This window comes from Oenanthe melanoleuca, chromosome 7, assembly GCF_029582105.1.
Source record: "Oenanthe melanoleuca isolate GR-GAL-2019-014 chromosome 7, OMel1.0, whole genome shotgun sequence".
Classification (NCBI taxonomy): domain Eukaryota; kingdom Metazoa; phylum Chordata; class Aves; order Passeriformes; family Muscicapidae; genus Oenanthe; species Oenanthe melanoleuca.
This window is the reverse complement of record NC_079341.1, coordinates 4813442-4838518: the sequence shown is the minus strand read 5'-3', so window position 1 is coordinate 4838518 and position 25077 is coordinate 4813442. Positions and strand designations below refer to the sequence as shown.

Genomic DNA, 25077 nt, shown 5'->3' with positions numbered 1-25077 from the left:
AAGGCTGTTGAAATTACACAATTCTAACCAAACCCTTTTACAATTTAATAACTGATTATTTTTTTAAGGTTAGCATTTTTAGAGTTTCAGAATTAGAAGTAACTATCCTAAATATTCTAGCACTGTTGCTATTTTGAAGACCATCTGCACAAATGTGGTATCATATGTGGTGTACCATCTAGAATGCCACCTAATAAGATAAATATAACTTTATATGGTAGGGATAACAGAGTTTCATAAATGGAACTAGAAAAATAATACCCCTATTGTGTTTTCCACATGACAGATTAGAAAAATAGAAGTCTCTAGTACAAACCTAGGCACTGTATCAGCTGGTTTAAGAACTTAAAATGTTAAGCAAAATAAAAGCAAAAATAACCTTGTGACAGTCAAACCCAGTCCTCAAATAGTTCCTTGGTTTGTCATTATCTTGAGCAAATAAATTTAATACCAGACACAGCTATCAAACTTCTCCAGGCTTTTTCCAAAGAGAAAGGAAAAGAACTTATCTGCTTTTAAAGTACTGTTACTCAAATATCCAGCAGATATTAAAAGAATGGGATCATTACAATTCTGCCTCAAATCTGTCTTTCTAATGAGAGTATTCCACTCAATCAAAGAACAAGGAAGACTGCCACAATGTGAACACAAGGAAGCTGTATTGCTATTTCTTAAAGCAAGACAGACTTCACCTAGGTTGTGGCAGTGGAAAACCAAGTATCCTGTAGTTTCAGTGAGACCTTTACCACTGCCTCAACAGCAACTGGCCTTAAAATATAAAAGCAAGTCTCAAAGAGACTTCAAAGAGGAGACCAGGAGAAAAAGTGAAATTGTCTTGTTCTCATTGTGCCTAACTTATTACATTGTTTTAGTTATAAATTCAGAGCTGAGAATAAAGATATTCCCTAAAAATTAACAAAGGTGCTTGAAAAATTGGTTATATGCCTAAAAAGGGCACAGAGATTCTGAATGTCCATCAAGTCAGTGCTAGGTATTCTACACAGATCATCACCTGCACTCTTCTATTTACAGCAGATGGACATAAATCCAGACCAGCAGCATGCTATGGGCAGTACATTCCAGGAAATTCAAGTAGAGAACTAATTTTTGTGTGCCACAACAGGAGGACAAGCTACCTCAACAGCTTTAAAGTCCTTTAGACTTAGAATCTTTAGGCCTTTTCAGTAAAAGGATCACAGGTCATGACCAGAGTCTAAAAAGTCTAAAACCAAAATTCTGAGGTCAGAGGAATGGGAAGACACACATTAAAAGTGTTGAAAAGAGGGACATACACACACATATGCTTCCAATAGAATTTTATTTTTTGATGTTTTAGAAACTTGTTTACCAAGCATGGAAAGAGGAAAGCAGAAAAGGAAGAGGAAAACTGACAGTGTATGGAACAGGAGAGATGGAACAGGCACAGAAGAGGAAGAGTAAAGCATTAGAAGACTAATACAGACTATATTACAAGTTAAATGGGTTGCAATCAGTGGGTTTTGACAATGACTGCCTTCCTCCCCAGATAGAACTGTTTTGTTTTGCAGATAAAGACTTTTTTTTAATTGAAAGGACTCTGAAAGATCTAGAGGTGCTACTTCTGTGTCTGTAGAGATGGAGAAGACACACTGTAGTAGGCCAGGAAACAGCCCACAAGTTACTCAGCTCTCTTCCTACTGCATTATGGTGCTCAAGGAGTGCCCTTTTGCTGAAATCGTTGTTCTCTGGATATGAATCACATTTTTTTCCACTCCAAGAACATCAAAAACACTTTGAAACCATTAAACAGCATACAAATCCTAATGATATTGTGTAATTCCTTTGCAGCCACTAAATGAAAACAAAGAGCTCTTCTATCAGCCCACATCCTCCTGTAGCTGCTGCACTGATGTACTATAAACATGTGCTCAAAAAAAATCCCATCTGAAGAAAATAGGTGCCTGCTTTCACTATAGAACACAATGCCAAACACTAAATACCACAGCTGGTAAAATGGGCATAGAGCTTCAGTTTCAAATCTCCACCAGAAAGATGACTTGGCTCCAAACCAACATAACACCTAAAGAAAATGCATGACTAAAACAATGTTTTTCCTCTTATTTCTCTGATATTTATTTCTCAATCTTCTGTAGCACATCTGACCTACAACATCATAAAGGCTGAGAGCTTCAGGGTATAAGAGTGTGCATGTATCTGGTATTTAGGATGACACCAAACCATGGGCATTCTTGCCCTTCACCAAAATATAAAACCTCCTTAAACAGACCCTTAAACAAAGGCTCTCCATTTCTCCACCCACTGGGACAGCTGGATATGAAAAGAAGGTTTCTGAGGACAAAAGGAGATGGAATAATTTTTTTTCTATTTGTTCAGAGGGAGATGCTCTCTGAGGTGATTTTCCTCTCTCTTTAAACTCCCTCTAAGTCTCATGTTCAGCCACATAAACTCTGAAGCATCTTCTCACTCCTCTCAGTTGTGCTTATCTGACCCTAACACACACCAGAGAACCTACATGAGGCTCACTGGTGAAGAGTCAAAGAGCCCTGCTCTAAAACCCCTCACTATCACACCACCTCACACAGGTTTGGCTTCTTCTATGTGAGAATGACCTGAGGAACCCATTAAACTGATAGCTAGATTACTAATGTTTTAGGAATGTCACTTTCCCACTGTCTAGGCAGTTCAATTTACAAAAACTAGTACATGAATTACACACACTGGAATTTTAGTAATTATTAATCTTTGACCTGTTCAAAGTGCTGTACAAACATTAACCATCTAATCCTCAGAATAAACATGCACTGCAAGTAACAAAAAACCCACCCTGAAAGCCTGCAACACAAAAACACATAACCAACCATCCCAGTTGAAAAGGCAATCTCACCTCTCCTGCACAGGGAAAAACCAGTGATAAATACAGCACTGTGTGCTGGGCCCCTGAAAGCCCTAACAAAGTCACTAGAATGTATACAAAGGTAGGAGATCCCAAATCACAGTCCTATACTAGTGTCTTTAAGGTACAAAAGTTTTTAGCTCCTGATGTCTTTCCCATTAAACTCTGCAGGTGATAGCCTGCACAGACACAAGAAGTCTAGGGCAAAAAAAAAAAAAGAACAGCAACAGGAAAGGAACCAAATACATAAATATTACAAGTAACACTGCCAAAAATGATTTGAAAAGCCCATTTACAAGCTTACAGACAATACCTTGGTGGCACGTATTTGCCTGTGAAGGTCAGTTAGTTGTTGGATTTTGTATTCTAGTTCTGAAATCTGGGCTTGAAGCCATGTCCAACGGCTGCCAATTCTAGCTCTGTCTGCAAGCCACTTCCATTCAGAAGTATAGCTGCTGTGAAGACAAAATGCTGGTTAGTCCAAAAATAAAGATAACCACATTTGCACAAGAACATTTTTGACAGCTGCTCTGCCTTATGTTGCAAGCATCTCAGTTGCTTTCAGAAGATATCTGATTATACCCATGCAGTTTCACATCAGCTTATTCCTGTAGCAACAGGACTTGCCCAAACCAGTACAATCCATGCTTGCTGGCTATTCCCACACTAAGCTAGTTTTCTGTTCTGGATTATAAAACTCAGAGCTGGATTAACCACCAAACTATATCAGTTAAGGCTGATTACAGATGTGTAAAGAATTCCAGTAACTCCACCAGAAGAATCCAAACTCTTACACCATACTTCCTCCCACAAGCTTTCACAAATATTGTTTGCTAACACTGGAATCTAATAAAACATCATGCAGCAATGACCAGCTAGATATCACGTCACTGCCCAGAAAAACCCAACTAAGTAGTTTAAATTTCTTTTGCTCAAGCTGCTTTATAAATATCTGTGTCAGTTTAGTTTAGTCAGATCACTCTTACTACTGTTTAATATAGATGCTTTTTGCAATACAAAAAAAATATGCCTCCTGGCACTTGACATTGTGAACATCTTTATTTTATTATGCTAAATTCATCACTGGTATCAGCAAACATTACTCAACCTACATATTAAACAAATGAATGAGGAAACCATACCATGTAACAAACAATCTTAATATTCTATAAATTTAAGCAACACAGACAAGACAATGCAATATTTTAGTATGTAACTTCTGCTACTATCCTACCATTAACTGAGTTCATTTATTTACAGAAAGCAACTGGTGTTTTTTTTCCCAATGAAGCTGTCAAGTAGTTTGCCACAGCTAACTTCAAAAACTGCAAAAACAAAAATCAAACTCCTAGAAAAGAAGTGCTTTTGGGAAGTTATTGAGATAATTAGTAAACCTAGATCATTGATGACACTAACTTTTGCACGTGCAGAACACATGATCTCCTGTTCTCCAGGCAATGAACAGCACTGAAGTATTATTAAAGATACAAGAAATAGAAGATGCCAATGAACTGGCATAGGAATATAATACAAGTGTAATTGTTTCATGCAGAATTTTGTGTCAACTACCTCAACAACAAAGAAAGATAACACAGCAGAAGATGCTAGACATGTCCTGACATGAGTAGGAAATCATCAAATTTGAGCATCCTAGAAGTTTCAAGGCTAATATTATAAAACATAATATAACTCAAAATTTCAGAACTTTCAGATTAATTTAGCTATCATAAATAGTAAGGATAGAGACAGTCTCCGGTAGGTCACTTCTAAAATACAAAAATCTTTTCCCCTTTTAAAATAAATTATCCTCCCACATAATTTATCACCAATTTAAACTCTCTCGTACACAGAAAAAAATGAAAATATGGAATTATGGCGACTGAAACATCCTATTTAAATACAAATTCTATGAGGAAGCAATGTGAATTACTATCAAAAAGAAACTCAAAGAAGTCTATAAATATATATGATAAATTACTTGCATAAATTACATATTCTATTAGCAATTTTATCCATGAAAAAAAGGCATATGAAGTCATCTTGTGTAAATCTATTTTTCTGACCTCTTTTTATTTCTCTTCATCTTCCCATTATTACCAGCAAAGAATAAAGAGTCCCAATCACTTATGCTTTAACCAGGTCTTCCTGACAAGAACTTCTCTGGGATAGACAGCTTTTGCATGTGTGAGCTTCTGAAAGCCATAAAATACACTTTGCTGGGAAAGGGAGGGAATCTGAATTCCAAGATTTTAATTAAATGTGTTCACACAAGCGTGGTGGCTGGAATAGTTAAGACTTGTCTCAGGACCCTGGTCTGGCAAAAAGCTAGTCCTAAGAACTGCTTAATGAGTCTATAAAAATCCCTTAGTTAATAATTTTAACAAAAAAAAAAAAAAAAAAAAAAAAAAAAGCTGAAGAGGAATAAAGAGGATAACTCAGAAAAACCCAACAGGAGCATTGATGTGTTTATTTCTGCTTCTTTCTCAAAATGCAATTGAACAAATGAAGGATGAAACCCCACAAACCAGGACATTGTAAAAAGAAAGCTGAGGTGAAAGGAAATAAACCACATGGAAATAAATCACATCTCCCAAACTAGATGCAACAGTCAGAAAGGTGAGCTACCCTCAAACAGACTGAGGAGTGGGAAGCAAATGAGAAGAAAAGTAAGGTGTCCTGTACACAGCTGGGAAAGAAGAAAAAGAATAGAAAGGGCCAGAACTGGTCTTATGGCACCTACACTGCATGAAATCAGTGTGGCATAAGGGAATCCTCAACCAATACTGAACCACAGCTGACAGCAGAAAGAATGTTAAATGTTGTAACCTCTGTATATTGCTGTCTTACACATACACAAGAATCCTCTACAAAGTTACATCACAAGTTATTTTTCAAAAATGGCGGTATTTTTTTCCCCTTAGACACAGTATTTAATCTTGAATCAACTGCATTCACTGGTAAACATATTAAGTACATTTTTGCTTCATTCTAAAACCCCATGCAAGTATATCTTAAGGCTTTAAATTCTATTATATAATTAAAATAACAGCATTTAATTACACTGTGCAAGAATGTCCTTAGGCTCCACTCTAAGAAAGGTTTCCACTGAACTAAGCACAAACATTTTATGCTCGGGGCAAAGGAAGCAATTTTAGCTTCTCCATCATGTTAGCCCAGGGTGCCCCATGCCCAGTGCCTGCTCAAAGACTTGGACAGCCACACAGTGGCATGGATTAGAGAGTTGCTCCTGGTTAATTTTAATTTTAGGGCTGCATGACTGAAGCAAGTCTAGATCTCTTTCCCAGTTTTGATGTGTTGCAGACAGGGTAGGAAAAAGAAGCATTGCTGAACTCTGTTCCCACCCCTGTCACTTCTCTTTGTTTGATCTTGCATTATTTTTAACCATCTTTTCCTCTAAGCCTACTTCTCTACAAATCTTTTAGTAAAGCTTATAACTCCTAGGGAAGATAAAATCACTATGAGCTATCCTCACACTCCTAAAGTAAGCATGCAAAGTAGTATGGTTGCTCCAGTGACAAATGACAACCTATTTCTGCAACAAAAAAACCCCAAACCAACCTTGAAACAAAACCCAAACCTGGGTAAATCTGTTCCTGGGATGCTAAACAGTAAAGCTTAACATTCACTCAGCAAAGGAAGTTGTTTCAAGGTCGCTTCAGAGAAGGACAAAAAAACCCCAAAAACACCAAAAACACAACCACAGTTACAAAAATAACCAGGCCTGTCACTGAAGGAAGAAGTCAGAAGCAGGTGCTAAAGTAGAAGCTCCTGCTCTTGTTTTCTGTTGGGAATGAGACAACTAAAAAGACGTTTCTGTCTGTTCCACTTCCTGTGTGCTCCTTTCACAAAGTATCTTTACTTGGTTTCCATGCTTTTGACTCTAAGATCATGCATCCTCCACAGGAATTCCAAAACCTTTCTTCTGCTAGCAACTCAGTATAAACCATGTTATACTAGTAAAGTTTCTCACATTCATATTGTAGTACAGTGGAATATTAAATTTGCATATAAACTTATTGCTCTTGCAATGACTCTAAACCTGCAGATGACCTGCTACATTCATCAAGGATTATTAGAAATGGAAGAGAACAGAACAATACTGACTTTATATCAATAAAATATCTCATTTAAATTGCCCTAGGAAAACGTGCTGGAATTGCATTAGAGGCAACTTGTCTCCATGTGGAATACCTGTCTGCATTTCTGTTTTGGTTGGACTGCAGGTCAATCCTGCACAACCTACAAGAAAAAGAAAGTAAACAAATGCAGCAGAACAAGCAAGGCACAAGCACAGACACAAATGCAAACAAACTATGATCAAATATAGCTAGGAGCAGACATGCAGGCTGTACTAGGACATCCCAAAGTACGGAGAAGAGTTCAGCTGGGGATCATAAACCACAGCAGAGGCAGGGTAAGCATTTCATCAAACCTACTGGCTTCTGCTGAGACTGAAGAGGCAAGTAAAGAGCACTAAGTACTGCTACAACAGTCAGTACTGCTGCTGGAACTGAAGGAAGTTTTAGCCATAACCCTTAGCACTCTCACCTTCCCTCAAAGAGAAACACTGGGAACAAACCATGTTTCTACATAACCAAACCAACATTGCAGAACACAAAGGACTCCCAGTATTTCCAGTGCCTCCACTGTATTTTGGGTGAGATTTATGTTTTCCCAACAGCTAAGATTAGCTCATCCCAAACAACAAATGTAGGCAACCTATCTCAGTGCAAAAGGGAGCTGCTAACCAAGATAAAATTGCTGTGCTACATACACTGCTGTTTGGGGTTTGTGCATGGGTTTGGGTTTTTTTTTTGGTTACAGGAGATAAGAAGAGGTGGAATTTAAACCTTAAAGGCATATTTTATTTCTACAGGCAAACAAAACAATAAGCCTGAAAACAGTACATAAATGATGGAGAAACACAGTGGTGTTTAAAATGCACAAAACACACAGGACCTGGGATTGACAGTATCTAGGAAGGTTGGTTAAAGCTGATATGATGAACACAGAAAAAGTATTTTACAGTGTGCAACCCTGTGACCATGGCAAGACTCTCCACAAGTTCTCTCATATGCTGAAAATTGAAAGCAAACTAAAGCCTTCCACCTTGATAAGCTGCAGTGAGAGCAGGTAGCATGCCTTAACCATGACATGTCTGCAGGGACAATGACAGGATGATTCCTGCTAAACAGGAAAGGAGCATGCTTGCAACAGACTCACACCAAAACTCAAAAAAGCATTTGACAATGCATAACACAGCACACCCTTCAAAAGGCTCTAAAAACACCAACATTTTCAAGTAACAACACTCTTAAATGCACACAAGCCAGAGACCAAGGCACTCAGTGTGGGTGGAAAAAAACACCCTCCAATTCCAAAATTCTTCATTAAACATATAAAGGGCAGTTGTTCCTGATACCCCCTCACCTTACATTTCTGCTCAGTCCCTCAACATTGGGTATTTTGCTGTTTCTGCTAGGTGATGCTCCCTTTGGTTTATTCCCCGTTGTTCTGGCACACAGTTTTCAGATGAAACAATCCTAAAGTGACCTCTACCATCCCTGTTGGTTCATCTCCTCTCACTGGGAACTCCTGGGCTAACAGAGGCCTATTGCAAATCACATAGCAGTGAAGTACTTGGGAGCAAGAAGCAGCTCATAAACCACAAAGTGATTTTTACCCTCAGGATAAAGAGCTGATCACCCTCCTTAGCGGGAGTCACTGAAAACAATGGCAGAAGTTTATTGTTTTTATGAAGGACTCATCTCTGGAAACTGAAAAGTAGTAAGAAATCAGAAGTTTCTCCACTCTTTAAGTTCCATCCAGACATCATATGACTCACCATGAACTTCATGAAACACTGGGAAAAAAAAAAATCACTTACCCCCCAATTCTCTTGGGAAGCTCACTAAGTTGTACAAAAATATTCTCCACATGGGAGTCCCTCCAGGACTGGAGCTGATAAGCTGTGAACTTCCTCAGCTAATTTTCCTTAATTTTATACGCCAGCACTACACTCAGTTCTCTGACTACACATGATAAAGCCCAAAAAGCAACTGTCCTGAATATAAGTATTTTCTGGCAAGCCACTGATGTTGGCCTAGGGCTCCTGATACCTCTGGTCAACATGGTGGAGAAATTCAACACCTCCATTTTTCTTCTCTCTGCAGACACTGAAAGTAAACAAGATATTATCTACAAAGACTGGAAGATTATATAATATAAAATATTCAAATTAGAGCAAATAATAAATTATTCAGATATGCCTGTATTTTAGATAACTGTATCTAGATTTTAGTCATGAGATAAGTGTGTGCCTACTCTCAACCAAAACCTCCAACACTTGTAACAGCAGAACAAATACATCCAACTATTAAATGACCCGTAAATGCTTTCTCAAGGACTAGTTCTTCCAGCACACCTATATAATGTTTGTTTTCAGAATGAACTAACTTCAGTTGCTGTTGAAGCATTAATTCCCCTGGATCAGTTAACTGTTAAACCCCTAATAACTACATAACTAAAAAAAACCAGTGTGTGCTGTTTTATGAATGCAATCTCTTCTATGCATTCTAAACAAGCTGTAATGATTTTGGCCCATCAACATTACACAAAAACCCCACTGTTTACTGTGGCAGTTCATGCTGAGCCTTTGCTCAGGTTATCCAGGAGCAATATGCTGCAGTTTTGGAATAACCAACACCAAAGCAAGCTATGCACTTCCTGTTCCTCACTCCTACTCTAAAAAAAAAAATCAGTCAAGAGAATTTCTCTGATGCTCAAAACTAGCTCACAATCTCTGTGAAGATCTGTAGCCAGTCATTCTTCTGGATCCTACCAGGTTGCTATCCCCTTTGGGGTTTGACAGGAATTTTTACCTGGCAGACATTTTCCTCTGAAACACTACATAGCTTCCCAAAACATGAGGTATAGTTCTCCCTATCATCTACAGACATCAGCAACTGCTGATTATATCATCTGGCACCCATGTCCCACCATCTCTGACACACTAAGGCCATTTAGTATTTTCAGAATTCATCCAATAATGCATGCTGATATCAGTACATGTAACACATTTTCCCAAACCAAAAAACTGTATCCAGCTGAACATTTCTGCTATCAGGCCTGAGGAATTTATGCAATAACACCTGAAATTATCAACTATGGCTGTGATTTTTCTCTTGATGAGAAAATTCTGTGGGGGGGAAATATTAAGCGGCAAAGAAATCAAATTTTTAAATCTTCCACAAAACAAGAAGGGACAGGGGGAAAGACAGAGAAGGAAAATCAATATTCAGAGAGAAAAAGACTCTAGAAGAAAACTGAAAATATGAAAAGGGAAAGTGCTTAGATACCCTAGCAAGGGAGAATATAGAATTCCTAGAAGGAATTCATAAGAATTTCACTGGTGCACTATATATGCTCCCTCATCTGAGAAATCACATCTTCCAAACTGATGAGATGCCACAGAGAGTATCTGCCTGCTAAAGGGCTCCTCCAAAGGATCACAATACTGCTGCTGTTTTATATTGGAAACTGAACTGTTATACTTGCACTGAATTGTTAACTCAATTTGGGGACAGAATATATTAAAAACTCAGGTTCTTAAAGGATCTGTTAGAGTGTTGGATCTTTCTAATGGCTGGCTTCACAACATGGTAGGTGCTCTTCACCTCCAACATTTTTTATGTAATTCTTTAGAGCTGAGTTAATTATAAAAGGCCAAATGGGTAAGTGAAGGTGGAGTCAGGCACAATATTAACTGCCCAGAAGGAAAAAACCTGCAAAAGGTAAACAACCAGCAGTATTTCCTCTTAATAAAATTAAAAAAACCCCCAAGCATGCTGGAAATTGAGTCTCTGCCAATAGCTTTTGTTACAAGTATTTTAATATTAATTTTGAAGGTTCTATTGTCTGCTCCAGGACTCCAACATGCTGTATATCAGTCCAACATGAAGGAGAGAAGCAGGCAGTGCTAAAATGCAGAGAAAGAAACTTCAAGAACAGCAGGGCTGCCTAGAAACGAGCTTCTTTTCTTGCCTTTGAAATGGCACAACATCAATAGATTAACAACAAAACACCAGGAACACAGGCCTAGAAATTCTCTCTCAGTATTACGCAACTGCCCTTCAAAAAGAAACCAAGTAGTGCTACATCTGTAGCCTATGCTCAACATAAAATAAGGCAGAATTTACAAAACACACTCCTTTAAAGATTTGTGCAAATAGAACATTATGACAGCACACACAAGCAGCATATCAGTGCTGTCCAGCCACTGAAGTTTATTCCAAAATTTGTATTTATATTCTTACAAGGAAAAGTTCAACACTGGGTAAGCTCCAATTCCATCTCATAAGTCAGTATATATATATGTGTATGTGTGTATATATATATATATATATATACACACATATATATATATGCATATATAGTATCAGATTCCAATGTAAAATGTGTAAGAACCATATTTTTTGAGCTATTTTGAGATACCAGATTAACAGTTGAACCTGGAAGGCTCATGCCAGATGCACTGGAAATCAGCAGCAGGCTTTTGGTAGTGGAGAGGTTGCAGCCCTACAGAGAATCACGAAAGTGTCCCAGCCAGGACTGCCAGGAGAGTCAGAAGGGGGTGTGGTAGGTGGGGAAATCAACGACAAAGTGTATAGTACACATATATTCAAACAAAGACCTTCAGGTTTATTTGTTTTTCCAACACCAGAATCAGTAACCTGAAGTTTGCTAAGTGAAAACTGAATGGATTTAAATTCCCCAACAGAAAACTTCTGACTCACAAGAGCTAGGCAAAATGTGTGGATGAAAATAAAATAATTTACAGTCGTTTCAGTAAAAAAAGAGCACAGGTCAATATATTTAAATCCAACATCGAACATCACATTCCTAACCCATATTTAGCAGTATGAATGAAACTCTGTTACAGGAGAGCATTCCTATTTTGGGAAGTCTTTATGCACACTTTTTACTTCATGTGAAAACGAAAGCACTTAAATTATTTCCTGTACCAGGGCTCATATATGCTGATTTTCAAAGGCATTTGGTGTATCCCTTTGAAGTAGATTCTCACTAAATAAGTGTTAGCTATAACCAAAATAACACTGCCCTTGCTTTACAAGAAGTTATAAAGACAGTTCACTGTTGTTTATAAACAAAACTTTTAATTAAAACAAACACATTCTACAGTTTAGTGAAAGAAAAAAGCCAGCCATAAAACATTGATTAATCAGCACTTGACATCAATTTCTTCTTATCTCCAATTTAATTAAACATACAAGGTTATATATGCACATACATGTGCCTGCTCATTAGATTTGCTATTCTACACTATCTTGACTGTGTATTAAAAAGTTATTAAGAAGAGTAATGCCAAGTTTTTATTTAATATGAATTCAACACCCATCTAACTTAAAAGGTTTGAGATTCCCAGCTCCAAGTTTCCCATGCAGGTTAAAACCTGTCAAACCTTCTGCCTTTCACTAAAACCTTTCAGTCTGCCCCCAGTAGCTGCAAAAATAATTAACCTAATTACAGGTTAGAAATCAGGATCCCCACTCACAAAAGAGCATTACTCTGGTATTGTGGGAACAAAGTTTTGCTCAACAGCAAGTTTTTATTGCTGCACATGAGATCTCTAAAGCAAAATAGTAAACGCATGTGGGACCCTAAAGAAGTTATAAATTCATCTTATGGAAACACAACTAAGTGAGGTTAAATATATTCTGAAATAATACATGTATCCTTAGAGTTAAAACAGAAGGTAATGTAAAGCTATCCTTTCTTTCATTCTCCTCTAACATCCTAGTGATAGGAGCCAAGAATTGAGAAAATGGAATTCTTGAAAAAGCAACATGTAAGACGTTCTTAAATCAGCATATTATTTGAACCAATGAATTTATATTTATTCAAGAGCCTTCATATTAATCTTCTATGCAAATAAGACATTTCCTGGACTTATAAATTAAATGGTCTTAAAACCAGGAAACAAGTGGGGGTTTGTGCCTAAGAGCAGGATTTTGTCCTGGCAGACTCTCTTCCTCCCCTTCCCAAACTCATAATTCAGTTCTCATATCAGGTATGAAGTGCAATTACAGCTCAGTGTGGAAAATTATGACCTGACCTTGCAAAAACAAACAGCCTCTCTTATATATGTGTCTCAAAGAGTTGCAATAAACCCTATCCCTTAAGCAGTGCTGTGTATAGCCAGGCCTGCAGAACTGCAGTGATGTTGCTCAGTTAGCCACAAGAAAAAATGCTAGGAAAAAATGGAAAATAATCCAGAACAAACAGATTAGATCTGGAGATACTAGTCATAATGTTTTCTTTCTTCCTGTATTTTCTCTGCCTTATTTCTCCCCTCCCCATCACATGTTTCTACTAAAAGCAGATTTTCCATCTTCTCTTTTCAACTAGCAATCTAAGGGGAAAAAAAATAAAAAAATAAAAAAAAGAAGTATTTACTATCTCTTCACATTCATTATAAAGGTTTCCAGGCACAACAAACCCTGTGGGCATGGAAAAACATAGCAGTGTGTCTTCGTCAGGCTTGAGGTTGGTGGAGGATAATCAGTAAAACATGTCTTTCAGAAGCCAGAGGAAAATGAAAACATTTCAGAGGGAAAATCCCACCAAACGATGCAAAAGGATTGCATTTGGACAGGGAAAGCAGAACTGGGAAAACAAGGCACAGGACTTGTCATGAGTAGAAAAAGCTACTTGTTTTGCAGAAAAATCTATTGCAAGCAGTTTTTCTGTCTAATTGATTAGACACATGTGTTACTGTTTGATGGAGTGAGCAGCTGTTGCTTCAAAGAACCACAGTGAATCTTTGATTCTGGAAAATCACAAATGCAGTGCACACAGAAGAAAAACTTGCACTCTGTAACTTTAAAAGTTTCCCAAATGAGCACCTGAACATCAGAGTTCTTTGAAGTACATTGTATTTCCTACTACACCAGCAATAGACACAAAATACATCAATAAGAATGTGGAGCTGGCCTAGCAGTGCTCCCACAGTGGAGCTGTGCTCTTGAAAAACTTTTGAGCTCACATCATCATCCAATTCACTTTGTTTGAAATCTATGACTGTTTCTATGTAAAAGTTTTCATCTTCATGAACCACAAAGACCAACAAGTTCCAAGCAAATTCAGCTGGCGAAATGTTGTCTATGTTGCATATCAAGTGTTAGTTATGAATCCCTAAAGGAATTACTCATGGTCAGCTTTGTGTTGCTGTCCTTGGGCACTCTGTCTGCTCTGGTTTTTAACACCTAACAGCAAGTCAGAGAGCAGCACCTAAAAGCTGCCTTTGAGAAACTACAGAGAAGGACTACCACATCCCTGGGTAGGGGAATTTCCTATGCCCAAAGGACGGAACGTACTAAAATACACTAAAAATTACTGCTGGAAATGTGGTGCTATGAAAACTGACAGGTTAAAGACATTCATGAGCTGACAATAGCAGCAAAATTACAAAGGTCTTAAGACAGACAACTGGTTTTGCATATTTCTTTTTAGTAGATACTCAAAAGAATATAATATGTTTTGATTAAGCTCTTGAAATGAAATGAGCCTTTCCAATTACTCTGGCAACTAGAGAATTTTGGTAAGTACTGTGAATTACCTTCACCAGCAGACCAAGGATCTTTCTTGTATTGAGGACATAATCTATGCAATGCAGGAACAATGGTTTAAATATCTTACAACAGCTATTTGCAACTAAACAACAAAGGTATTGAAATAGATGGATAAAGACAATCTTACTTGAGCCACAAAGCACTGAGATACAGCTCAGAAGAGCTTATGTCAATACTCATTGGGAAGAATTCTTTTCAGGATAATGAGAATGAACAGGTTCAGAACGCTAAAAATAACTCCAGGGTTTTTATGCAGCATGAGGAATTGGAGCTGGAATCAACTTCTCCCTCCTGATGGGAAACAGACTGCTCTCAGGTAGTAGGACATGGTAACTGCAGGTTCCTCCCTGCCTTGCACATTGGATGGACACCTCCTCCCCCCACAAAAAGAATGAAAACCACCAGATTCACAAGGATCAGTCACCAGCGTGATTATACCCTCAAGTTAAATGCAATCAGTATACTGAGATGTGGGCAAAACCAAAACATTCTTTCCATTCATCTTTACATTACTTGAACCTTATAGTATCTACAGTTAAGTATTATGAAGAATATCACAGAGGAATTCAGAGCAAAAGCCCTCACAATGAAAAGTAAAAATTTCCACACAAGTGAGGAAATGAATATTGTCTCACCTACATGATCCCATTGCTTCTGAAAAGCACTTACAGCCAATTCCCAAGGAGAGAAAGGCAATTCAAAGCATGTAAATCCACTCAGCAGAAATAAAAATAGATATTAACTTTGTTTCTTTTGTCCAGATGACATGCAATCCAGAGGCCTTAAAGAGCAAGGCTCAGGAAACAGCAAATCTCACCAGCTGAACTGGTAAATAACTGATTTACCTTTGTTACCTAGAAGAAAAAGGGCAGCATTTTAGCCACAAAGGCAAATATTAGGAAGGTTGGAGAAATGAAGAAAAACATTCTGAGCTGAAGATAATGATAAACTCATATAAGAGACAGCCTGTCCTCATTGCAGTGGTAATTCAAGCATTGCCTCAGCCTAGGCACACAGACAAGTCTTTTGCTTAAATCAGGCAGTACTTTTAACTCTGAGCTTCTGGCCCAGCAGCACACCTCAAACGCCAGTGATTCTTTCCCTGCCAATGTAGCAAGGCCACTGCTGCTGAACAACGGCTCACCAGTAAGAGCATAAAAAAGGGAGAAGAATAAACAACCCAAAATAAAGGGCCACACTGAGTCAGACTGCAGATCATCTTACCCAGTTCTGCCTCTTAGCAATAGCCAGATAACAATGTTAGAACAGTGCAGGCATGGAGGGAGCAGCACTTCTCCCAAACATTCCCTCAGCTGCCAACGCTAGCAGCTTGGGGATTTCCTGAGCCAAAGGTGATGGGTTTGAACTTAATAATCCTCTCTGGATTTTTTCATCAGTGCAAGAAAGTAAACTGAATAAGCCTTAAGTGGAAAGATAACTACCAAAAGCCACAAGAAGGAATAAATGTAAAAGACTGGCAATGAAAGTTAGAAATTCAAGTGTCCTGGCAGGAAGAAAAATTAAAACCATGGAACTTTGGTCCAAGTTTTACATTATCCACTACTCTCCAAGAATTTCTGAAGAGTTTTCTTTTTCAGTTCATGTAATCCCAAGATAAGAATCCTAGAGGCAGAGCTACTCAGAAGTTCAAGTATATCAGGTAGAAGAAGAATGTGGATTCTCCTATGCTGGGGAGAGCCCAAATGATGCTTTTTATTAAAATACTTCAAAAGAATAATTACTTTGCAAACTCAAATATTTAAGGTGTTCCTAACTTAACTGGCAAGTCATTATGCTTTGTCTGGACTTCAGCCCAATATTTACCATTCTGACAATAAGTAAAAGAAAATTAAAATCTTTTTTCCTGTGTTTTTCAGACCTACAGAGCTTAGAAGAACACAGTAGAGATTTGATGCAGCCTTGCTGGACTGAAGCTGTAAACATGTAAACATGGCAAGGTTCTTCCAATTTCAGAAGCTTACTTCATTTCTTCTGAGCATTATGCTTTTCAGGAAGCAGAATAGGAAGTAACTGTTGTTAAGTATTTTTTAATTTATTTTTTTTTAGACACTCTCTAATAACAGAGGGTATAAGGAAAGATGAGCAAACACAAACCCTGCCCTGACTATCTGTAAGAGCCCATGAAAATGCGGGTGTCATGAAGCTCCTACCAAGATGCTGCATTTGTGTGCATCTCTCCTGTGTATCACAGTCCTGACTATTATATCCCAACAAACCTTAAGACATGCTCGTCTCTCTAGCTTTAGGAAGAGGAAAACAGCTGTCTTTTCACTGCTTTCTAAAATTTCTTGACTGAAGAGGTTGTGTTAACAGTGTACCAAGGTAGAGTCAAAAAAAAGGAAAAGAAAATAGGTTGTACCATCATCAGAAAGCAATTTTACTATCTCCTCCTACCCACCACTGATTTTCAAAGCCACAGTAATCTGTATCGACAGGATTTCTGCCAACTTAAGACCCTACTAGTTAATTATATGAATCTCCCTCTGGCTCTTCCTGAAAAAGATACCAACAATAATAAAAACACCATTGCTAGCTACATTCATAGTTGCAGAGTGACTTCAGTAAGTAAATTAATATTTTTAAAATTAAAAGTTAAAGAACCAAACTTTTTTAAAATACCAACCACCAAATACTGGACGGCTTGATACCCACATTAGGTGATAATTTTTACTCTCTATCAAAACATAGTGGATTTCAAGACCCTAATATTGACTAATACTTAACAACTCCAGAGTAAAATTAGTATTTTCATTCTGGTCCCAAGTATGTACAGCTATCACTATTTGATTTACAGCACCATTTGAGTATTAGCAGTATTGACGTAATACAAACTGACAAGAGTGCAGTACAAATTCTAGTTCTTTGCAATCTAGTAAAGCAGCTGCTCCTGAAATGCATTAATTACTTCTCACTTTTTGCCAAACCTAGCTCACACTGTCAGTCTTGTTGAGTTCAGTAAGACTACTGAGCAAGGTTGCTCACACAAAACGGAATCTGCAGGTCTAGACCCTTCCACCCTGATTTATAAGTAAGAAGCACATGAGTCTAAGCAGGAATTGAACACTTACGCTTCCACAGTTGTTCTTACAGTCTGCTCCTCACCATCTTCATCCGAGCTGCTACATGTTGCATCAGAGTCCAGGTCCTTCTCCACTCGAGACAGCAGCCCTCCAGTAGAAAGTGCAAAGCCACGGATTTCACCTGGTGCAACGCTAACTCCGTTCTGTACATCCACACTCAAACTACTCTCCGAAGGAGTTGTGCTGGTTTCTGGCCAACCTTCAGTGCATCTGAGGGAGCTATTGCTCAAAAATCTAGCTGGCTCATGGAAAACCTTCATCCTCTGAAGCTGATGTTTCACAAAGCATTTCAGCTGCTGATCACAGTGTTTGATAACATGCTTTGCCAGGAGCATTTGTAAACGCTTCTGAGTTCTTTTGGCTCGACTGATTTCCATTTGTTGCTTAGTGACACACTGGAGTAAGCGAGCATACACCTCCTCCTGGGTGCAGCTCAAAATCCCTTCTGAAGGCCCGTGAAGAATTTGGTGCAATAAATCCCCTTTTATTGTTTCAGTGCAGACTTCCAAAGCCCTACCCAAAACCCCATTCTTCTTGTACCATTTACCATTTAAAAGTTGCATATCTTCTGCATTACTGGATTCAGTTACGCTTGAACCTGAAAGTCTCTGCATTCCTGCTAAGTTTGGAGTCGTGGTCTCTAAAAACGCTGCCCCTTTGACCTGTTGCTCAGGTTCTGAATGACCAATATGACCAAATGATGTGTCAGCACCATTAGGTAATGACCTTCTCATCTTGGAGCAGCCAGGCTCTCCTGCTTTTGTTTGCTTACCAGTTTTGTTGTTAAATGCAGAATTTGTACTCATCAACAAGACAGACTGATAGCACTTGGAGGATGGTGGGGAACCAAAATGCTGCACACTGAAGATATCATTCCTGAGGGTGGGCTCAGCAGTGGGGAACCCCAGGACTGAGCAAGTAATCTGTGCGATGGAGTCCTCTTTTATCTTCTCTTCCACTGCTCTGGAATTTTCCATGCACAAAGTTGTATCAGACTCCATAGCTCTAGAGGACAAAGAAGGTGACAAGTGGATACCATGACCTTTTGTTGTTGCCTCTCTGAGGGCTGGTGTCATTATAGCTACGGCAGGCAGTTTACAGCAAACCTGAAAATAACATGGGCCATGTAAATTTTCTCATTTTCATGACAGTACAAATACAACAAAACTCTGTTAGATATTTCATTCTTTCAACATCATTCAAAAATTCCATAAGAAAGGATATTATCTAAAGAACACAAATTATGTTGCCTCCCAAGTCAAACAAGAACACTCTTTCTGTTTTTTCTTTATTTCACTCTGTTCCATGTGCAATGAAAACCTTTATGTCTCAGGGGAATGACTGTTCATACCTCATTTCATTTTAGATTCTATCAGTCTGAGAAATAAGACCCAAAAAGTTCAGGTCTGTCATCTAACCTTGCCCAAACTGAAAAACACGACCTTGACTGGCACTATTGTGAAAAACATATTTACTGTAAATCTATATAAAGAAGCATTTGATTAACTGTTATATATTCTTATAAATACACATTAAAAACCAATCAACAAGGCTAATGCTTTCAAAACAGAGAACTCCAAGTTCTGAAGTCTCCTACCAAAAAGAATTCTTTCCTGTGCCTTTGTATACCACTCTTTATTCATCAGGCACTGTCTACATAATACATACAGACTATTTTTCATAACATTGAGAGAAGACATTCTCCTTGACAAATCCCTTTGCTTGTGGCTTGCCAAGTAACAAAGGGTTCCCAGACTTTGGGATCAAAAGACCAATGTCAACCTTCACCCTTCTTGTCAGCAGCTATGCTGCCAAGTCATGCTGCATCTATTCCACGCAGGAATCATTTGCACAATACTTACAGCTTTGTTTAGGAGATGGTTAAATAAACCCAATGAATGATTTAATTGAACCTGCAGAAGTCTGAAAGATAAATTCCTGCCAGCCCTTCATTAAGAAGCTAAAGCCAATACCAGAAGCCATAAGAGAGCAGCAGTAAAAGTGAGTGCAGCACAGTAATGCCACAGTAACTTCTGTTGAACCGTGTGCTAGTTGAGCAGCACTTCCACTGCCCTCCTTTTAATGTCTCCAGTTTCCTTGATCTCCCCAGCAACTGCCTAGCTCAGCAATTTTCAATGCACAGATCCCACAAGGGGTCAATGATTTAGACACTGCCACATAGGGATGTTAGAAAAAAAATCTGTCTGAAGCCTTAGCTTGTTTATAACTACAGGTTTTTTACACTGAAGGCTGAGAAATACCAGTTTGGATACTTGCTCTACAGCCCTCAAAACATGAAGCAAAACACAGAGAGCCACATACTCCAGTAGAGCCTTACCACTCTGTATATTTTATTCACCTTTCATTGCTCCACATGTACTTCATCCATAAGGTTTTTATCTCTGTACATCATCTTCCTAGCATCACTGGGACCAGGTTTGGTGGTCCTACTGCTAATCGTAAATGATACCATTAAAATCCCAGGATTTTAACCTTTATAAATAAGCCAATAACTTCAGCCTAAAGAGGAGCTCAGCTATCCCCAGTGGATAGCTGTTCAGAAAGAGCCCCATTCTAGGATCAGACAGGGAAATGCACTCTTGAGAACTGGAGCCCCAAATCCTACAGGCTCTGATGACCTACCAATGCTCTCAGCACCTGGCTGACTCATGTCTTTCCTCTTGTAAAAGCTAGGAGGCCTGTGAATTTGTAAATCCAAAGGAGTATGAATTCAGAAACCAATGTCTTCCTACCCCTAATATAATGGCAAACAACTACAGCAAGTCAGAGCAACTGTGCATGGCTAAACCATAAGGAGTGAAAACTGAACAGTTTCTATGTGGAATTAATGTGAGCTCAGAAGTCCCTGTGACTGACATCTCCCTGAATTCCAAGAAGCTCTCCAAGAACAGCCTGGTATCTACATGCACCTAGCAATGTATTTATAAATGTTCCAACTTTACCATCCATTCTCCCTTGGTCTGAGTGGTTTAACAGGCACAGGTTGCTGCTCCTGAAACCCAGGAAACATCCACACACAGTGGAGCTGTTCAAGCAAAAAGTAGTTTGGAGATGTGGATCACATACCTGTATGAAGATGGAGGTTATTCAAAGAACTGGCAGCACAAAACTTTGTAGTGCTGTGTTTTAACTCCATCACATTCCCTCAAATACCACATATTCTTTTGGTACAGTTTCAAATTTCCAAAATCACAATGAATACCACTACCAGGTTTTTTTATTTTTTCATCTGGGGGACTTCTTTTTAATTCTTCTAGGGGAAAGAGGGGAAGAAATCAAAGTACCCTCATATGGAACACAGACACTGAACTAAACAGCACTGACAAATCACTAATTAATTTAGAGTGCCTGACTCTTCAGCTACAATGTAGCTAAAAAATAAGTAAAATGCTTTTGAAAAGGGGAATCACTCAATTAACCCTTTACCAAGCAACTTGGAAATTTTCATACAATGTGAGGCACTCAGGTGTGCTCATCTCACTACAGTGACATTGAACAGAACTTTAGAAAGCTGGGACTGCCACAGTACCCAGCCCTTGGCATTTCTGCAAGAAGTTTACACACACACAAGCAAACAAACATACATAAAAAAGTCACAAGTACAGGAGCAAAACAAAGCACCAGCTGCAAAAAATTATAAACAAATTTTAGTACAAGTACTTGGCTTGACAAAAGTTCTGTAATTTATATTTTTATACATTTTATTTAATTTTGGCAGAAACCTGCAAAAATTATTTCATTCCACCTGTATTGGAAGTGAGTTTCCAAAGCAAAATCTGCTATCTTTAAAGAGGGGGAAAAAAAGGCAAATAGGGAGGGAAGATAAGTACTTCAAAATGGTATACTGGAAGAGTATTTTCATTCTGGGAAAAGCTTTTTTGACATAGGTAAACTATTTTACAGATTTTTTTTTTCCATTTTGTATTACTTGAGGTTTCAAAACCAGAACAGTTGAAATTCTGCTAAAGTGGCAGTTTGCTTTTCATCTACTGAATAAACACTCCACTTGAAAGACTACAAAGTATTAGTAAAAAGAAAAACTGACATTAAACAAGTACCGGGGAAGGAAAGAAACAAGTATCAGACATACACAGTAAAGCAACTGATGTTTAAAGTGACTTTATGCTTATCCTCCCCTAATGCCTTAATAACCCAGGAGGATATAGCTGGGAATTGCAGTTTACTACAGCCCAACCTGCACCCTGCTCCCTTCCACCACAGCAGCTACAGGTTCCTCATCCTGCTCCTCTACTTCTCTCCCTCTGCTGGTTTCTTCCTCCTCCTTTGACACTTCTTCATTGCACCCTTCCCCTACCAGGTTTACCTCAACACAATTTGCCTGAATCCTGAAACTAGTGTCTACATGCTGATGATTAGCAGCACCCTATGAAAAGAAGCACAGCAAAACCCAGCCACAACCCAGCACGCAGGGTGGCATTCCCTCCCTTCCCAGCTTTTGTTTACAGTCCTTTCACTTTTTGACTCTTCTCCCCCTTGCATAACACTATCACTTTGGTTACACAACACTGCAGACAGTGTTCTGGGGGATTTTTGCTTGGGGGGAGGATTGCTTTGTCTTTTAGTGGATTTTTTTTGTTTGTGATCTTTTCGTCTCCAATGACAATAAAACTCCACTTGCATGAGGCTTTTTAAGGCTCCTCTGTAGCAGGCTTCTCTCCTTGTAAATTGAGTTATCTTTCCTCATAAACACCTGAAATTTCCTGCTTGATAATGAGATTCCCTGAGACCAGGAAAAGATTTTTACATTTATTATTTTTGTTTTGAAACTCAAAAGCCTACAAACAACATTTCAAATTAATATGGCTGTTTCCAGTTTATTCACAGAATAACAGTGTTTCAGATAAGCCAACTTCCACTGTTTATTCCTTGCCTAGATGGCATTTCATAAGCAAAGCAAAGTCCCTGACAGCAGACAGCCTCTGGTGAAACACTCAAAATTAATCTCAGCAAGAATGCTCAAAAATACTGTATTTCAACCTGTTTTAAGGCCTCTTACAGACAGCCTGCAGAAGAGAGGACAGCTACAAAAGCAAATTGCAACACAACTGCAGAAACCTGGTTTCCTACAGCTTTGTGCTGTCTGTCCTGTAATCCCCAGCTCCTCCTGGGCAGCCTTCCTGATAATCACTGGACAGAAATAAAGTGCTCTGGCAGACAGGCACTGCTGCAGCACTGCCTCAGCCCAGTGCAGTGGGCAGGACCTGACCCTGGGCAGCTTCTTCAAGCCTTGCCTGGTGGGAGGCACCCCTCAGGCTTAACTACTGCTCCAAATATTCAGAAAAACTTACAGGATCATAGTGATTTCTATGAATAGCAAGAGCAGCTCAACAGCATAGTCTGCATTTTCTCATGGAATAGTCTGCAGCAGCGACCATAAAAAAGATATTGGTCCCACTGGGCATGTCCTGGTTAGAGTATGAAAGAAAAAGAGAAGAAGTCCATATTTAACACACCTGGGACCAGCCTCTAAGAGTGAAAAAAAAAAAATTATTTCAGTAGGCAGCTTTTGTTTTCACTTCAAAAGCAGACCAGTTACTCATGCTGTGTATTTAAGCATTCTAGTATTTTGTTCTATTAATAGACTGGAAAAAACCTCATAAACCCAAACAGGATTATGTGGGGAGCCTCCACGTTCAGCAGTGCTCACTGTGCAGGCATGACTTTCCAGACAAAACTGCAACTCCAGTGTTTTTATACCCCAGAAGATATAAGCACAAATTCCTTCTGCTGGAAAATAAAAACCAAACAACCCACCAGGAAACAGCACAACATCCCCCCCTAAAAGTATCTCTCTCTGAACACTAAGAGATCTTCATTTAAGACAGACCACCCAAAGTTTCAATCATAAAAAACATCAAAAAGGAGGCACTTCAAGTGGAACTCATTAGTATTAATTTATGATAAAATCCATGACTCATTAAAATCTCTGAACAGGTTTGTTTTCCTCCTTGTTCAGATCTGCTTCTGAACAGAGAACTGATATATTTTCCAAGTTTACTACCATATCATCAACTAATTCTTGCCCAGTCTACAACAGCATATTTGCAAAGCAACATCTGAAGTAATTTTTAACACGTGTTAAATATTTTTTGTAGTACAATAGGTGCCTCAATAAGTAGGTCATACACATAAATCTCTCTAACATAAATATCTGCAATACTTTCTGATACTTTTCATCATAAAGTCCATATCAACATTTCAGTGATACTTTTGAATTTCAGCCTCTGAAGAGAGGGTTATAAAACCTGGCCTTAAATGAGACCCACTCAGCTCTTATGACACTAATTAAGATGACTGGAATTTAAGCTCCTCAGAACATTCCCCAGGATCTCAAACCACGGATATAATACAGCAGGAGAACCCTAAGGCACACAGACTGCTTTCTGAGCTGGTACATCCATCAGCCTTTATCCAGCGTAATTTCTAGCATTGGAATAAGCACAAAAAGGAAGTATTTACCCTTTGACAAACCGCATATTTTAATAATTTGGATTTTTTTTTTTATTGGCTCACATTGCAAATTGGAAATTGAAAATTCCCATTTTTAATTCGCTTCCCGTTAGAGAAGGGTAGGAAGGGAAGCAGGTAGGGAATACCTCAGCTGGGGTGGGGAGAGATACTTCATTTCGTGGACGGAAAGACTAGCGCAGGAGGCGGCGGGACCTGGATCTGCGCTGCTCCCCAGAGCTCTGCCAAGCACTCCATCCGAAGCGTCCCGCTCCGTGAGCCCCGCCCAGGGTGACTCGGAGCCAAGCAATGACTACGTGGCGGTAGGTACGGGCTGATTACCGGAGGGAAGCTGCGATCCGCTCTTTAAATCCCGGGTGGGACGCGCGGGGCGGGCGCGGAGCGGCCCCGCCCCTGCAGGCGCGCGCGGGCCCCGCCCCCGCCTCACGGCCAGCGGCCCCGCCCCGCCGCGCGCACGGACCGTTACCGCCGCCCCGCCCCCACCCCGCGCATGCGCAGCCGCCACTCCCGCCGCGGGAACCAACCGCCGCCCGGCCCCTCCGTGCCCCCTGCGCTTCACGGCGCCCCGCCGCGCCGCGCCGCGCCCCGCGCTTGCCTCCGCGTCCGGCGGCTTCTCCGCAGCGGCGCCGCCGCGGCCGCCGCCTCAAGCCCGCACAACACGGCGCCCGCCACGGCTCACACTGCCGCTCTTGAAGAGTCCGCGCCCAGCTAAAGCGCAGCGCGGCGGGGCGGGGCCTCCCCCGCTCCTCAGGGGAGGAGCGCGGCCAATCCGGGGCGCCGAGGGGCGTGGCTCGGCCCGGGGGCGTGGCCGCCCGCCATTGGCGGGGCCCCGCCTGACGCGAGGACACCGCCCTCCCGTCCCCCCGCGCGCCGGGGCCGTGTGGGACGGGAGGGACCCGCT

At 39.7% G+C, this 25077-nt stretch overlaps 1 protein-coding gene across 8 annotated transcripts in view; it reads right to left on the bottom strand.

Moving 5' to 3' along the window:
• KANSL1L (KAT8 regulatory NSL complex subunit 1 like) overlaps nucleotides 1–24935 on the bottom strand; it is a 59979-nt gene extending 35044 nt beyond the window's left edge. For 2 of the 8 annotated variants that reach the window (XR_008840913.1, XM_056495901.1), the window contains exons 1-3: nucleotides 24305–24603; nucleotides 17655–18772; nucleotides 3207–3348 (exon numbers count right to left, since the gene is read on the bottom strand). Coding sequence is in view for 7 of the 8 variants with exons in the window: in XM_056495901.1 (XP_056351876.1) it covers nucleotides 3207–3348; nucleotides 17655–18742 (1230 nt within the window). In the remaining variant the exon portion in view is untranslated. Of the gene's footprint in view, nucleotides 1–3206; nucleotides 3349–17654; nucleotides 18773–24304; nucleotides 24608–24771 lie in introns of those variants that run through there. The other 6 variants (XM_056495902.1, XM_056495904.1, XM_056495909.1 and 3 more) reach the window with 6 other exon arrangements.
• Nucleotides 24936–25077: the final 142 nt, after the last annotated feature.